The sequence below is a fragment of the Trichogramma pretiosum genome, unplaced genomic scaffold (assembly GCF_000599845.2).
Source record: "Trichogramma pretiosum strain Unisexual culture from Peru unplaced genomic scaffold, Tpre_2.0 scaffold164, whole genome shotgun sequence".
NCBI classification, from domain to species: Eukaryota; Metazoa; Arthropoda; class Insecta; order Hymenoptera; family Trichogrammatidae; genus Trichogramma; species Trichogramma pretiosum.
This window is the reverse complement of record NW_019640854.1, coordinates 17,973-34,188: the sequence shown is the minus strand read 5'-3', so window position 1 is coordinate 34,188 and position 16,216 is coordinate 17,973. Positions and strand designations below refer to the sequence as shown.

Sequence of the window (16,216 nt, the reverse complement as noted above, 5' to 3'; positions counted from 1 at the left end):
TTTCCTCGGCTTTCAAGTGCCGTGATCGGAATTTTAAAATTTTAACTGTACCGTGATGTACAGCTTATTTAGTACCGATACTTTTACGATTATTTAGAAAAAATGAATGAATCGACTCAAAGATATATCGTTGCCATTCTCTCATGAATCTCGAGACTTTAGTAAGTCGGTAGCACCATCTATTGATACTCGTTTTATTCTTTGGTTAGAGTACATCTAGCAGGAATTTGTTTGTTTACATAGCTATAGGTGTACAGTAACGCCACCACTCGCAGCACGTGGGTTTCGGCATATCTTCTATCTCTCTCTGTTTCGTGCACGAGCCCTGATCAAATGTCAACAACAGTCTGCTGACTGCTTCTTGATTTTCCAATGGCTAAAAATTACATTTTTTTTAAAGTGAAAAAAGTATATGTAGAGTGCAATTATATCTTTGCAACTCAACATAGTGTTTCATAATAAAGCTATGAAGAAGTTTCAATAGCTTGTTATAAAAATGTTACATTTATAGCAGTTCTAATTCAAGAAATACAGAAGTACATATGTAAATTGACATGTATACATCAGTGTATATGTATGTCACTGTACTTTATGTATGTGTATATGACTGTATCATATATATTATTGTATGTTGCATGTGATGAACAAGATTTGTGATAATTGATCAACTTGTAGTGATTTATTTCCAAGTATCTATAGTGATAAATGTTTTATGAATGTTTGTAAATAAGTAGAAGACTGGATTCAAATTCTAATGTGAGATTGTGTATATTTGTGTGAAAAGTTGATTTGGACATAATCAACTTAGTTACCAGTTTCCACATAAAACCCATATTAGCGTATACTAACATTTTAGTACAACTTATAAAATGTAGTGATGAAATTGGCGCATTTGGCTTTGTGTGGCTGTATGGGATAATTGAACATTTTCCTTGTGGGTGGCAATATGTTGAAAATTCAAATTGAATTACTGTTCTTTATTGTCCAAAAAGTTTTAAGCAGCCTCAGTGACATGAGAGTATCATTATGACATATATTGATGTATTTTGGTTTTTTTCAACTCTTGGGCAGTTACGTTTTATCTCAAAATTGCTTTGTTGCCGTAACTTTCCATGTAAACCGTTTGAGCAAATGAGCTGAAATTTTCAGGGATTGTTCTACATGAGAATGGCTACAAACGCAAGCACTTTCAAAGGTGTTGAGACAAATCAGCACTTTTTTCAGGCTATGATGTAGCATAATCTGTCATTTTATCATATACATATCTGTCATTTTATCATGTATATCAATGAATTAATATGTATATGTGGCTGGCAAATTGTGTAAAACTAATTAAAAAATCTGAAAGTGCTTGCGTTTGTAACCACACATCTAATGATAAAAATGAGACCCCAAGGACCATGATTGAACCATCGGTTCTAGTTGGATCCTACGGCACAGGGGTACCTGTCAGGACCGTGGGCTTGCTTCATCGAGGAGGGTTCTATGGTGACTGGGACCTCAATTTTCATATTCCAGAGTGAAAAACTTTGAAAAAAGAGTGAAGAAAACAGAGTTTTCTCTGTATATTCCAAAAAAAATTTTTTTCTTCATAATTAATAAATTTTTCATAAATGTAGGTTTAAGGTACCCTTCCCCCCTTAAAACGCCCTCTGATGGGCTCACACTAACGACGACGCCCGACGCGAGCCGACTTGATACGAGCGCCTGCGCTGCTAACTGTCTGTTGTCAGTTAGTACTTAAGTATTTTCAATTTTGAAACTTACTATTTCTAAGCTATTTCTGAATCTTAAACTAACCTCAAAACACGAATATAAAAATTGACATGCAAGGGGCGGGTTTTAATCATCTAGTAAAAATTAAAAAAATCACCTGACGATTTTGCATGATTTTTCCCCTGAATTTTTCCAGCAGAGATAAGATATAAGATCTTACGTGAGAATCTTTTCACTGGGGAAGCAGAGCCTTTCATCTCTGGGTAACCAAATTTTCTGAAAATTTTTTTGTGGTCTCCTGGTAACTGATCATGAAGCTCAGTATGCTTAGTTAAATCTCATGAGTCTTAGAGCCCATTTTTAGAAGGATTTTCTACATTGCCGAACATTTTTGGGATTTTTAATATCGATATAGAAGCATTTAAATGAAAAAAATGTTAAACAAAAGTCTTAAAATATTTCAAAGAATCGAATTTTTTCAGAATTTCGCGGACCATCTACCACCCTTTTTAAGAAGTTCTAAAATCTATAAAAAATCTTTAGATTTTGGCCTCTCAAAATAAGTGATAGATTGTCCAAAAAATTGTGAAAAAATTCAAGCAGATTCTTTGAAATATCTTAAAACTTATGTTTTTTGCATTTTTTTTCGTTTAAGTGCTTCTAAATCGATACAGAAAATTACAAAGATTTTTTAAGAATATAGTAAATTCTCTTTAAAATGGGCCCGAAGGCCTAAGAGAATAAACTAAGCATACTGAGCTTCATGTTTAGGTACCAGGACACTAAAAAAAAAAAAAAAATTTCAGAAAATTTGATGACTCGGAGATAAAAAGCTCTGCTTGTAAGTCGCATAATATGAAAATCAATACACACAAATTGACAGCATTTAAAGTATCAAAAATTATAAAAAATTCATGAAATATGTTATTGAAAGTTTCGAATACACAAATACATAATAATGTATAATTTTCAGAAACATTGAAAATTTATTTTTAGTTTTTGTTTTTTATTAAAATCTTCGAAAATTGTGAGGTTTTTGAAAAGTTATATCAAATTTTATCTTACCAGTACCAGAGAGAGTTGTTATGCTTGGAAGATTTAATCGTTTATCAACATTACCATTGTTAATAGATATTTCAATAAGCTGCGTTTGTTGACGAGTTTGGGAAGATTGAGAAGAAGAAGAAGCTCCATGTTTTGTAACCATTTGCTGCATGCTACAAGCATTTTGAAATGGAAGCTCTTCTAATAATTTGATTTTTTGTATCATTTCGCGTATTTCATATCGTAAAATTCCTAGGAAGCATAACTTTGTAAAAGAAATGACGCAAAATCCCAAAACAAATAACAGATCAGCAGTTTTCTCCAACCACTTCATAAGTTGTTCTTCGCAACCTTGACTGAAAGGGTATGAACAGCTGTCTGTTAAATTAACGTTGATTTTTGAAAATTTATTCACATTTGTCAAGTTTGATATAGTTTCTTCTTCAAAATGTTGAATGTAAATAAAATCCGGAAATTGAAGACTTGAGCAACAACTTTGGGGCCAAGTAGTGCCAAAATCTAAAGGCCCTGTGACACCGCAGCAAGAAAATTCTTTTTGCAATCGATCCCAATAAAGACTGAACTTCATATTTCTACTATATTCAACCTAAAAAAAATTATTTTGATTAATATTACAGAAATATAAAATTTTCAAAGTAAATAATGTCAGCGATTTTATTATAAACCAATAGTTAATTGAATTATACACTACTCAACAAAATTATTGTAACAAAAAATTTCATAGAAATTTTGTCGATTTTCAAATTCTTCTATCTTGGGCTATGTTTATCGTATCGACACGAACTTTTTTCTGATTTCTTGGGAATTTCATCCTCTTTAAATCCATGTATAATATGATAAGGTTTGAGTCAATATCGAGTTACCAGTAGTATTTGAGCGCAATACTAAAAATTAATGAAAAAAATCGATTGTTTAAACGCGTCCATGGACTACAGTAATTAATTTATCAATGCTTGTCTCTTGACTTTTGTGTCAGTCTAGATACCACTGCTTACACAAAAGAGTAGGTCGCGTTCTATTTCATTGGATCTTTTAGCATGATCCGGACTATGTTCTGCAGCTTGGCATAATTGAGTTATGTCTGGATCCCTTCTCTTCCGCTGTCGAAACGTGAACAATGAAATAATACGTGCTCTATGTTTTCGATTTCAGGGAAGCAGATCGGGTACCTTAAGTTAATACTGTCGTCGTAGGGCTGACTGTGATGTCTAAAGTAGTCGTGTCCGGTCATGAGCTGCGTAAGGTAGCAATTTACCTCGTCATGACTCCATTCGACCCTGGTAGGTCAATCGGCCCTTGTTCGACCTAATCAGGCCTACAATCTCCTGAGCATCCCCAAAAGTTCATTGTCTCTAGCATTCTCGTAGCGATGGTGGGAAAAAACCGAGTAAGCTCTTCTTTTAGTGAGAGAAGTGGTATGCTCGCTAGGACGTATCCTCGTATGACAAGTGCGAACAGCCGCTGATGACGTTCAGACAGCCTCGTTAATGGATTAACTCTGTTTGGCGTTTGTATGATTTTGTCTTCGTTGCGCTGCTCTAGATACGGACTCTGAACAGTAGAGTGACGTCAACTCCGTAATTTTTTATGCCAAGAATAATTTGTCTATCTTTGGAATAAAAGAGCATATCAAGAGAAAATTGTCTTGTTCTGTAATCACGATGCACGTTTGGAATTCCAAAACTTTTTCTTAAAGCGTTAAATTTAATAATAACTGTCCATTGCAATAACAGAAAAAGAAATTTTTCTCTTGATATAGGGCTTTTTCACAGTCGTCACTATTGGTCACTTTACGATTTGCCTGGAGATGAAATATGCAAGGTGTTGCGGGTTAAGTAAATGAGAGACCTAGTTTGTTTGGCCTCCAGGAAAATCTGTAAAGTGACCGATAGTGACGACTGTGAAAAAGGCCTATGCTCTTTTATTCCAATGGTAGACAAATTATTCTTAGCAAATTTTGCATATAGTTTTCTTTGGCTACTACTGCGCCCGACAATCTTGGGCATATACATGAGAAGAGAAGAAGGAGGGCTACAGCCTCTCCCGTTACCTGCTCGCTAACTCTTGCCAAGTGCACATCAAACTGCAATCTGGCAACAATATGCAGGCCCAGATAGACCCAGTAGATGTAACTATTGATGCTAATTGTTTCCATTCTCTGTATACTGGTGAGCAGATGAACTTCAGTTTTTTGGTTGGCTGTGGCCAGGCCGAGCTCCCGGAGAGCCTCTTGCACCTATATGACAACCGCATTCCAATGGTTTTCTATCTGTCATAGGTGTTTTGCAATTGCGACCAGAGCGATATCGTGTGTGAAGCTTACAATGTAAGTTGAGGCACAGTATAGTGCCGTACATTACATTTCACAATGTAGGGTTTAGGACTGATTCTTTAGCATGACTCTGCTGGCCTTCAGTTTGTCATAGTGTATTCGAGTACTTTGTCTTAAAAGTGATTTGGAATTATTTTCAGCAGATTAGTGGTTTGAATACGTTCAAACGTAATGAGTAAGTTGCTCCAGGGAACCGTGTTAAATGCACTTTTGACTTCCAACGTCATGACGGCATGAGAGTATTCTTCAAATCTACCCAGACACCTCTTTTCACGAGTCCCGTGAGCAAATTGGAAAAATACGAAAAAAATACGAAAATTAAATAATCACACAAATCAATTAACAAATCAAATAATTAAGCAACAATAAAAAATTTGAGAAGAATTTGATTAATTAATTAATTAATTAATTAAAACATTAATAAAAATTAGAAAAAATGTAAAAAAAAATATGAATGAAAAAAGCAGCTGTTTATGAACAGCTGCAAGATATGAAACATCTTAATCGGTTAACTGAAGGATTAAAAATTTAAAGTTAAAGGAAATAAAAACAAGAAAATTGATCAATCAAATAAGTAATAATAAAAAAAGTTAAATAAGTAAAAACTAAAAAAATCCTAAAACATGAATCAATAGTCAAAACAAAAAAACCAAACTAGAAACTAAAAAATCAAGAAATTAAAAAAACTTAGAAAATCCCAATACAAGCATCGATGTTTCACATCTGGTGCAATTATGTTCAAGAAACTACTCTGATTTTAAGAGTGAGCATTCATACATTATGCACCAGATGTGAAACATCGATGCTTGTGTTGGGATTTTCTAAGTTTTTTCTAATTTCTTGATTTTTTAGTTTCTAGTTTGGTTTTTTGTTTTGACTATTGATTCATGTTTTTAAAATATTTTTGTTCTTAACACCTTAAATTAACTTTATGTCACTCAGTTTCGTTTCACTATTAGTTAACATTATAGAAATTCCTTTCAATTTTATTGTTAACTAGTGACCCCGTCGTAGCTTCGCCCACGCTCAATTCATACGAAAAATGTGAAGACGTATTTGCAAAATGATACTATAGTACTCAATATTTTTAGCTCTATCTATTGAGATGTATATAAACAAATTCGACTGTTTAAAAGATCTTAAAAAGGCCATGAGAAGTGCGTAACAGGAAATGTCTAAGTTGAGTCTACACACTTGTAAAATGCAAATAGCTTAATAACACATGTACACATCAAATCAATGTATGCCGATTGACTGCGTGTAAAAAAAACAACTGCTTTCGGTCTTTTTTATAACAATTGAGCTGGCAAGGGGTAGGCGAACGCGCGAAGTGGTAAAAAACGAAAAAATAAAGAAGTATATAATGGTTTTAATTTGATAGAAACCTGCGCGGTAGTACAATGAATGCATGATAAAAATTTCAAGCTGATCGGACAAATAGTTTTTAAGATCATAAAAGACAAACAGACACCAACTTCACTCTATATTTATATAGATAGATAGATTAGACTAACATTATTTTTTTTTAAATCTACGGGACACCCCCTCAAAAGTTTCAAACCCCCAAAAAAATAGCCTCTACCAAATTTCAGCCCACATGGTTGAAAAAAACCCGTGCCACAAGACGGGTGTATATTTAAAATAATTAACTAAAAAAGTCGTTTTCTCGTGTTATACGAATGTCTGAGCCAACCCCAAAAAAATTTGAAAACTATGAGCGATACGTATTTCGATGCAAAATTTTATCACCATTCAGAATCCGGCGCAAAAATTGAGATTGGTGCATTCTTTCAGATGTTATGAGCGATTTTGTGCCGAAAAACGTGGTTTTTTGTGAATCGAGAAAAATGCGTTTGTTTCTTCCAAAAAGCGGCTGAGCAAGATCACCTATGGAAAAACTGTTAATGCACTGTTCGATAGGTTGTTTTTCACCTTTCCAACGCCGTATTCAGATTTTAAAATGGCCTTTGTTTCGTCCAGATACAGCTGTTTTTGTGGGAGCGTTTTTGTAGCTGAAAATTCAGTAATTCGGCGTCGGGTTCTCGAAAAATCACGTTTTTCCTCACACTTTACAACATTCTGAGAAATCTATAGGAGCTACCGAAACGAAATTTAAGCCAAAATTTTGCAAAAATTACACCAAAAAAATTAGCGTATACCCATCGATTTAAAAAAAAATTGTCAGTCTTATATAGATAGATTTATATAAAACGGGAATTCTTTCGATTAATCTACAAGACCAAAAACCCAGAGGCAAAAAAATTCCAAAATTTTTCACTTTCAACTTGCTTTTAGTACATTATAAAAATATACTTGCAATTTTGACCTCACTCATTAAAAATAAAGGAAAAAACACCCTGCATGGACTTTTTCACTTTTTTTTCTAAACCAAATTTGAAGTCAGGGAGGTAAAATTAATGTGTGATTTTGGTCTTGCTTACTCGCAATGCTGAGAAATCTATCAAGACTTAAAATCTTTTGATTTTTTTTATATTGTTTTGATTTTTTATCTTTTAATGAAATGATAGGTAATTTCTAACCTTCAGTTTTTGACGCAGACTGGACCGTAAATCGTTACAAATCTTTTCAAATCTGTAGATCCAAGCAATTCCCATGACTGCATCGCCAAAAAGTAGTGCCAATAATAAAAGCCAATAGGCATTGAGTAGATTTATGTTCAATTGTCTCGCTGCAGTACAACCTAGAATCTGTACAATTCCTAATTGTATGGTTAATGCTAAATAAGCATATAAAGTTGTTGGATCGTATGCTTTTGGTAATCCAGGAACTAAGAGTCGACGAGGATCTCCAGTAAAAATAAGACTTTTGGAAACAACTGCTATAAAACCCAGAGTACTGCATAATAAAACGGTATTACATGCGTAAATCCAAAGTCTGTAGTACCTCATTTTATGAAAATAATTTATTTTATAGAGAGCGATTAGATTTTTTTCATTGATGATTCATCTTATCTTCAAATTATTATCTACCCTGAAAAGATAATTTTTTCGATGAGAATTGTCAACAAATGAATCTATGCATAAAAGAGAAAAACTTGTTTGTATTTATTTAACTCTTATTGTTTATTTTTAATTTTGAAGTTTAAGGGGTAGCAGGGATGTAAAGAAACGTTATTTTTCATCACTGTATTACCAGCGCATAAGTAACCTTAAGTAATTAATTAGTCCATAAGTCCTAGTAGCCGAGTCAAAAAGTACCCCCTATCGATGAGTATCAGACACGATTCTCTAACAATATGCTAAGTTAACACTTATGCTCCCTTTTCCAAGTTATAATTCGCAACTTTCTGGTAGCACGGAGTGAGGTTAGCGCACGTGCGTAATCAGCTATGGATGGGATGCCAGAATGTGTGACTAATGCCACCAAAAAACGCACCATAAAGATGCTTTCATGCCACGTAGAGCTATAAATTATAGTACGCATTTGCTGTGGTTAACTTTCGTTAAGCTTGTGCGGCAAACTTAGCACTTGTTCATAATAAACAACCTCCTGTCTCTGTTACGTAATGTCACTTTTGAAATAATCCACAAAGTTAAAACTAATATAATTGCGTTTTATTAGAAAAAAAGTAAAAATAATTTTTCGCCTTTTCATACAGGCAAATAACAAAAAATGGACAAGAAAAAATTATAAATTATTTTGCAAGTCTACTTACAAGGAGACCTTCTCACCTTCGGGTCATAGATTTGCTCCAAAATTTTTTTGGGGTCTCCTGGTACCCTATACTGAAGCTATCTGTGCTTAGTTTGATCTCATGGGCCTTAGGGTGGAGCAAATCCATGACCCGAAGGTGAGAAGGTTTCCTTTTTAGTCTGATTCGAGATTGAAGAAAAATGCGTTAAAAGATAATTGAATACATTTTTCAAAAAACGCGTATGAATTCTTTTTGAGTTTTATGAGAACTTTTTTTGAAATTATTATCGGAATTTTTGAGTTGCACTACACATTAAGAGGGTGGTAGGGTCTTGACTAAGTCCTCAAAAAATTGTTTATATCAGCAATTCCGAAATTTGGTTTCGAATTTTTCGGCTAAAAAAGTGTACTTTATGGTTTATTTTTTATTTTTTCTTGTGATGATGAAACCTATCGGAAAATCTGAATTCATCACGAGAAAGATAAAAAATTTTCCTATTAAAACCATTTCTTAAGTTATTTTTCGGTTGTACGAGGGAATTTCGAATACTTTGATATCCGTTGTCTGTTCTCATAGCGGTCGCGCGGTTCTTTGCGTTGCGTGACTCACTATGATTGAAACTTGCTCGTAATTCGTCTGAAAAAATAAATAAATATGAGGTTTTGGCAGAAAATTCTCTCACAGCTTTCACACGGTGTAGGTTTTCCGATAATTATCATTTTCACGAAAAAAATCAAAATTAAACCATAAAGTAAACTTTTTTCCTTTATGAGTGTTTCAAGATATTTAGCTCAGCATGTTTGGTGATGATTTTCTCGGTGCAAATTGAATAATTTAATATCACCATCAGAAAGCTGAGGAAATTTTCTATCAAATGCAGTAGTCAGTCACTTTTTTTAGATGAGTTTTGATACTTTTTCAGCCACTTAGAAATTAAGTGAATTGTTGTATTGAGTGAAAAAATGACTTTTTGGCCTCTAAAACACAAAAATAAACAGAAATAATTACTTATCTTCAATTTTCAAGTACGCGCATTTTTTTCGCTCCCTTATACCTAGTGACGATGTCACTGAGCGATAAATAACATAAATTGCGCGAACGGTAATGTGTGAGTATGCAAGAGAGTTGCTAGGACCATGTGCACTGAAGAGCAGATTTATCTGTGCGAATCGAGTGCCTCGCGCTCGATGGGTGGCAGATCTGCGCGAGAGTGCACACACAAAAAGATCGAGGTGTCACGCGCCTTTTACAGATGGCAGTGTTGCTCGTAGGCCAGCTTATTACAGGCCCCGGAGCATATTTTTTAACCCGGAGAGTCGCATTCTTTATGTCAAGACATTTACTTTTCATGAAAAAATTATGTAGAGCTCAATAACCAAACCCTGGTTATGAGGTGGCATTGAAGGCAACGAAAAATCGCAACATTGTCGTTTTTTGGATGTAGAAGACAATTAGATTAATTTAACGATCTATTTTAACATCAAATTCAAAAAGTATTTTTATTATTTTTCAATCGCTGCACTTTGATTGGTTCAAGAACAAAGGAGGTACAGCCATATAAAGATATCATAATTACGAAAAGTACCGTTTTTACCAGATTTGCATAGGCTGTAACTCCGGTCTGGTAAAATGAATCTTCCCTCAATTTTATGTAAAAGTAGTTGAGCATATATGTGGCGTTTCACGACAACTCTCCTCACGCCACACAGCGAGTCATCATTTAGTTGAGTCGCTAAATTTGTAACTAGCTGTAAAAGTGCCTAAATGCACCTAAAAGAAAAAAGTGACCAATTTTTTCGATGGTTAATTGCTTCAGCTTTCCGATGGTCGGGTCAGATTTCCCGAATTTTCCTATTTTCCTCGAAAAAATCGCAGAAAAAACTTTAAAATCGATTATCTCAAAAACTTCATTTTTAAGATTTTTCTAAATAGTCTAGATCAAAAGATCAGAAAATTTTCTATCGATATAGACATTTTTCAGAGAGGCTTTTTTTGATTTTAGTGAGATATAGTGTAAGAAAGAAGAAAAAACGTAGTTTTTTCGTGGTTTTAGAGCGCACTGCCATTTTTTGCCACTTCTTCATGGTTTTTGCATGCCCGGCCGGGGCAGCCCGTAACTCCCCGTTACGGGCCCGCATCCTTCTTCAGTACGACGGTGTCGGGGCACAAAAATTCACCGTGTCACACCTTGTCCGACGCATTTTTCCACGAGGAATCCAATCGGAACTTGAGTTTGACCTCGAACATAACCTCTAAACTTCAGCGAACAAAAATCGATTTTTAACTCGATGACCCACTGATTTTATTTCAGATTTAAAAAGAGGAGAAAATTTTACGTTTCGTTATGTCTTGTTTTTTTCCCAAGACATTAATCTGCTTCAACCAAATTTTTTCAAGTTGTTGAGAAAATTATTGAAATAAATGTCTACTTTATTCCATCTTGTTTGTTTATCATCATGTTTTAAAGACCATTATTGATATTGATATTTTTGATTCAATAAGTTTAAGAGCAGATGAAAAAGTATATAAATGTACCTAATTTCATATATTGGTATAATGGCATCGAGACATCGTCCGTTTGAGTGGCCACGGGTTCGAATCCTAGTGAGGGTACTCAGATTTTTTTGATTGTCATTCGGTGGAATGAGAACCCAATGTGCTCCGACTGTCTCGAGTTGGGTTTTTTCAGGAGGATGGAGAAAAAGGGGGTACGCAGTACGAACACTCCCAAGTTTCCCTCGTCCCACAGGTCCTCGGGACAGGCCAACTGCAAGACAGCAGGGTGGGGGTAGTAACAATTTTCCTGTGCACGGGTTATATAGCCTCCTGCAAGCCTTCTCCAGAAGAAACATAGGGAGAAAAAAAAATTACTACCTGAAAACTAGAGCTTTATAAATCCATGTACAAAAGTAGGATCCTGCAATTTAAGCTACCTAATATTGTATTAGTTATTCGCTTCGGGGATAACTTTGTCAACAAATTCAGCTTGACTTTAACGACTCCATTAGTTTTATGTGAGCTGCTTCTGAACACCTGAGCGTGCAAGCTACTGACGAGAAATCCGAAGTACTTCTGGTCACAAGCAGGAAAAAGTTACAGTTAGAATTACCTTTGGAGCCAGTGAATGTCATATCAAGTCAGTGCTTAATATACGGTACCTCGGCCTACACATCGAAGCCAAGCTGAAATTCGGTGAACAGCTAAAAATCATTAGCAATAACGCTAATAAGGCTGTGGGTGCCCTGCTAGGTTTCATATCGAATATAGGAGACTCAAGGATTATTGGAGGTGTTCGAGAAATATTCGAACAGGTATGAGCGAGCTGCTTATACACGCACACGTCACGTGCTGTGCAAGCATCGGAGTGATTCTCACTGCGCGGCGAGAGATGGCGTCGCGCCTCGGCACGTGCCGATGGCCACTCTGCTATCTGCGCATTGTTCGCGATTTCGGCCTTCTCGTTTCTGCACTCGTCTAATCTGCATCTTGCTCGTGTCTCGTGCATCGACCTGGTTCAGCTGCGAATAAATCCCCAACGTCGCCTCAACAGAAGCTACATCGAGCATCATCACCTTGGACAGCTTCATCAACTCAACCGCCGTATATCGCCTCAACGAGTGCAAGCCAGTCAACAATGACGTTTCGGCAAGCTCTTTTCATCGCTCTACTCATCGAAGCGCATCTCATCGGTCATCGCATCGGAGTAAAGTCATCGATTGCGACCAGGTAAAGAAACCATCCAGACTGCAATTGAAGGCCAATAATGTCTACTGCAGGCCTGGTGGAATCTTTTTGTCATCACCTCAACTCTCGGGATTATTTTGGCGCATCTCAATCGCACGAGCACACGACGAGTGAAAGTGAGGTTACACGTAGCCATGTGCAATCTCACGTGACCTCGATCAACTCATTCGGCTGCTCACACCTGCACACGAGAGGATTAATTTAACCTCTTGCGTTGTGCTCCGGTCTGCTCACAAATCAAGTTCAACTCGCTGTGAACTCAAGAGAAGCGTTTCCCTATCTCAATTGCTACAACTCACAGCAAATCAGACTGGATTAATAAAATCAACTTCGTATTGAGAACTCAAACTTTGTAAAGACTCCTTGACAGTTAAGTGTGAATTAATACAATCTCGCTTCGCATCGACTACTCAATTTATCTGAGTGAACTCAAGTGTAAAATCAATCATAATATCAGTGAACTCAATTACTTTATAATTATTATCAATATTTTGAATTAATTGACTCAGTTTTTATTTAAATTAACAGTGATTTTGAGTGAAAATAAAGAAAACAGTGAAAATGAAATTCAACTGACTCATGCAGTGTTTTCTTTTGAGACCCTATCATGCACCCATCCAAATTATTATTTATTGTTTAAACAATTCTCAAATAGGAGGAAAGCTTTACGTTTGCAGCTTCAATCCACTGATGGGTCCACCTGTGCATGATTTGAAACTTTCGTATATTCTCTCGTAAAGCCATTTGCGTTATTATCGGCACTTCACCATTTACGCTGCGCATCGACGAACGTTTAAATCGGTCGCAAATGAGACTTTCCGATTCGTTTGCGGAGCACTCGGAAAGCTGGGATTGAAAACCGCCAATCAAAAAACCCAAGTTCTACTGTTAACCAGCAGGAAACGGCAAAAGAACATCACCTGCAGTGCAAAGCATCAAGCACGTCTTCTTTCACTGTCTTCGATTCGCGGAAGAAAGAGAGCGATTCCACCACTTCACTAACGGACTCTTGGAGCCCGAGACTATTGTTAGTTTCATGCTTGCTGCTTAATGCAACTGCGAAGCAGAGTCCTCTTTTGCCAGCTCAATTATGTTTAGACTCAGAAGCGAAGAGAGGGCCAGAAGAAGTTGGCTGGACAAACGACCGAGTTGCGATCCACGTCAAATTTTTTGTGTGTTTGCTGTAGTGGCCGCATTTCGATACCATCTTTATTGCCGCAACGGTACTCACATGTGGTGATGCGATTGATGTTGTCACTGACCTCGGTCGTGGGGGTAAACTTGCTCACGTGAACAACCTCTAGTTGTCGCCCTCGTTTCTGTCTTAAACGAACATTCACGGTCCTATGCTATAATTGGGCTATTCTTTCAAGCACCTATTCTATACACTCTTCTGTTGTTAGTCTCCTTTAGATGAACTTCTTTCACTTTGGAAAAGAGGAAAAATCCAATTATAAAAACTGACAATAATTAATCTTTAAATAATTAATGATGTTTATGCTATCTCAAATATTTGGTCGACAAAATTCAAATCTTAAATAAATAACCAAGAATTATGACAGAAACTTCTATGTTTTGAGATTTCCCGCAAAGTAAGTAGGCAAAAAATTGTTGCATTTCGAAGTAATTTAATAATACTTACTTACACTTATATTCATAGTCCTGATTGCCATACACACCAACAAAAAAATCTGGAATGAGAAATAACTTTGTCATTCAATTTTTGGTTCATGCAATTAATTTCGATAGAAACATTTATTTCATGAGAGACTATGTTATTAATCATACGTAAGCCCGAAAACGAATTAAGCCATTCCTTACTGCATTCTTTACTAAGTTATAATATAGTATAGTTTAAGAGAAACAAAAATAATCACAACATAGTTGAATAATATCTTTCTAAATACTATCAAAAAATCAAAATGTTGCATCAATTTAGAATGATTGAGTTTCTAGATTTTTTAGATGAACTATAATAATTTACTTTTATTGAATGAATGTTTATGAACTCAATTAATTATTTAGAAAATGTATGTGATATAATGTAGATTGCATGTCGTTTCGATTCTCTACTTTATTAAGATAACAAGATAGCCGGCAAAGATTGTCTTTTTAAAGTTATAATTTAATATCATTTGTTTTTTTGATTCTTCAATTTTCAGCATTCTTATATTTAATTTATTCGATTAATCAATTATACATTTCATTTTTTGTTGCATCATAGGAAAAATAATTTGTGAAGATAAGTTCTTTTCAAAATCATACAAAATAATTCATCATGAATAAATTTACAAATTTAAGTTGATAATATTAATTCTTTCGAATGATTGACTTATTTTCTCAAATTATTAATATTTACAAATTTCATAAAGAGATGAATAGACTTACCTAGATGAAAAATATAAATTTCACGCATTGCAATTTTTGTGAAATATCAACTACATGTAAAATATCTGTATGAATAAATTTCACATGAAAATTCCTTTCTTATACTCACAAAAACATAACCAAATTTACTGCGTAAATGATAAATGTCAATAATATCTAAGTGGTATACTTCTTACCTTTAAACTATACCCAAGAGCAAGTTTGATAAATATATTTTCGCTGCTTCCGTTTGAGCGTGCGCTCATGTCCTTCACACCTACATTACACTATACTTGACATCTGCAAACAAATCAGATTTTACTTGATGCAATTATTCCTTTCATGTAAAATATCTGATTATTTATGTATCCACTAAAAAGAGATGAAAGTGTTGATAAATAAATTGATATGAACTCTATCAAATCATGAAATTGAAATTAAATATGCATTAATTACAAGTCCATAATATTCTCAATATTTTTTTATTCTCATTTATTTTTAGACAAAAATATATGATAATTAAACTTAAAGTCTGTAATCAAAATTTCAACAAACCTTTATCATTTCCAATCAGCGAAAAATAATTATAAAGAATCATCAAAACCATAATTAGTGTTTTCCTTCTTATGAATAAAAATTTTTTTTTCGTTATAGTAATTTTTAATTTCTCGAATACAAAAAAAAATCATTTAATTTTACTTTTTAAGAAATAAAAAAAAATAAACAAAAGCGAAAGTTTGAAAAATCAGACTTTATAATTTCCCTAGTACTGTTGGAGCATTCAGCATGAGTATAGCCCTGATAAGCTCACTCGTATTTTTCTCCAATACTGCTCGTCATCTGAAAAATTACAAAAATAATTGAATTTTATTAAAAAAGATAAAAAGTAGGACATTTATTTGTTTTTTGCACACGAAGCTGCAAGTAATTTAGCACTTGATAAAATACTTATAGTCAATAGAAAAGCGGTTTTCGGCGTGCATATGAAATAAGTTAATCAAAATTTTATTAAAAACTTCCATTAGACAGGCTGAGAATTTTTTCATTGGTACGATTTGGGAGATTATTACATGCAGTAAACAGAAAAAAAAGTTATAAAAGTAAGTTAGCTAATAAATAGACAATGAGATGAAAATATCAGAAGATGTTATTAAATAACAGCTCTTTTGAGTAATTTAACTTTATTTTTTATTGTCCTCATATTTGACCATAGTGTTATGGTTCGACCCTGAACTAAGAAACGTCAGGTAGGCCACAGAAGTAAAAATACTCCATTTGAGAATTGAATAAGTCATAAATTAAATTAGTAATAATCAAAAATAATAGTTATAGAAGAG

At 34.5% G+C, this 16,216-nt stretch overlaps 1 protein-coding gene across 3 annotated transcripts in view; it reads right to left on the bottom strand.

The window, feature by feature from the left end:
• LOC106649231 (CD63 antigen-like) overlaps nucleotides 1-15,055 on the bottom strand; it is a 34,001-nt gene extending 18,946 nt beyond the window's left edge. For 2 of the 3 annotated variants that reach the window (XM_014366533.1, XM_014366531.1), the window contains exons 1-4: nucleotides 14,901-15,055; nucleotides 14,159-14,203; nucleotides 7,654-8,104; nucleotides 2,782-3,367 (exon numbers count right to left, since the gene is read on the bottom strand). In XM_014366533.1, coding sequence (XP_014222019.1) covers nucleotides 2,782-3,367; nucleotides 7,654-8,022 — 955 coding nt within the window. In that variant the 5' untranslated portion in view covers nucleotides 8,023-8,104; nucleotides 14,159-14,203; nucleotides 14,901-15,055. Of the gene's footprint in view, nucleotides 1-2,781; nucleotides 3,368-7,653; nucleotides 8,105-14,154; nucleotides 14,204-14,900 lie in introns of all 3 variants that reach the window. The other variant, XM_014366532.1, reaches the window with a different exon arrangement.
• Between the last annotated feature and the right edge of the window lie 1,161 nt (nucleotides 15,056-16,216).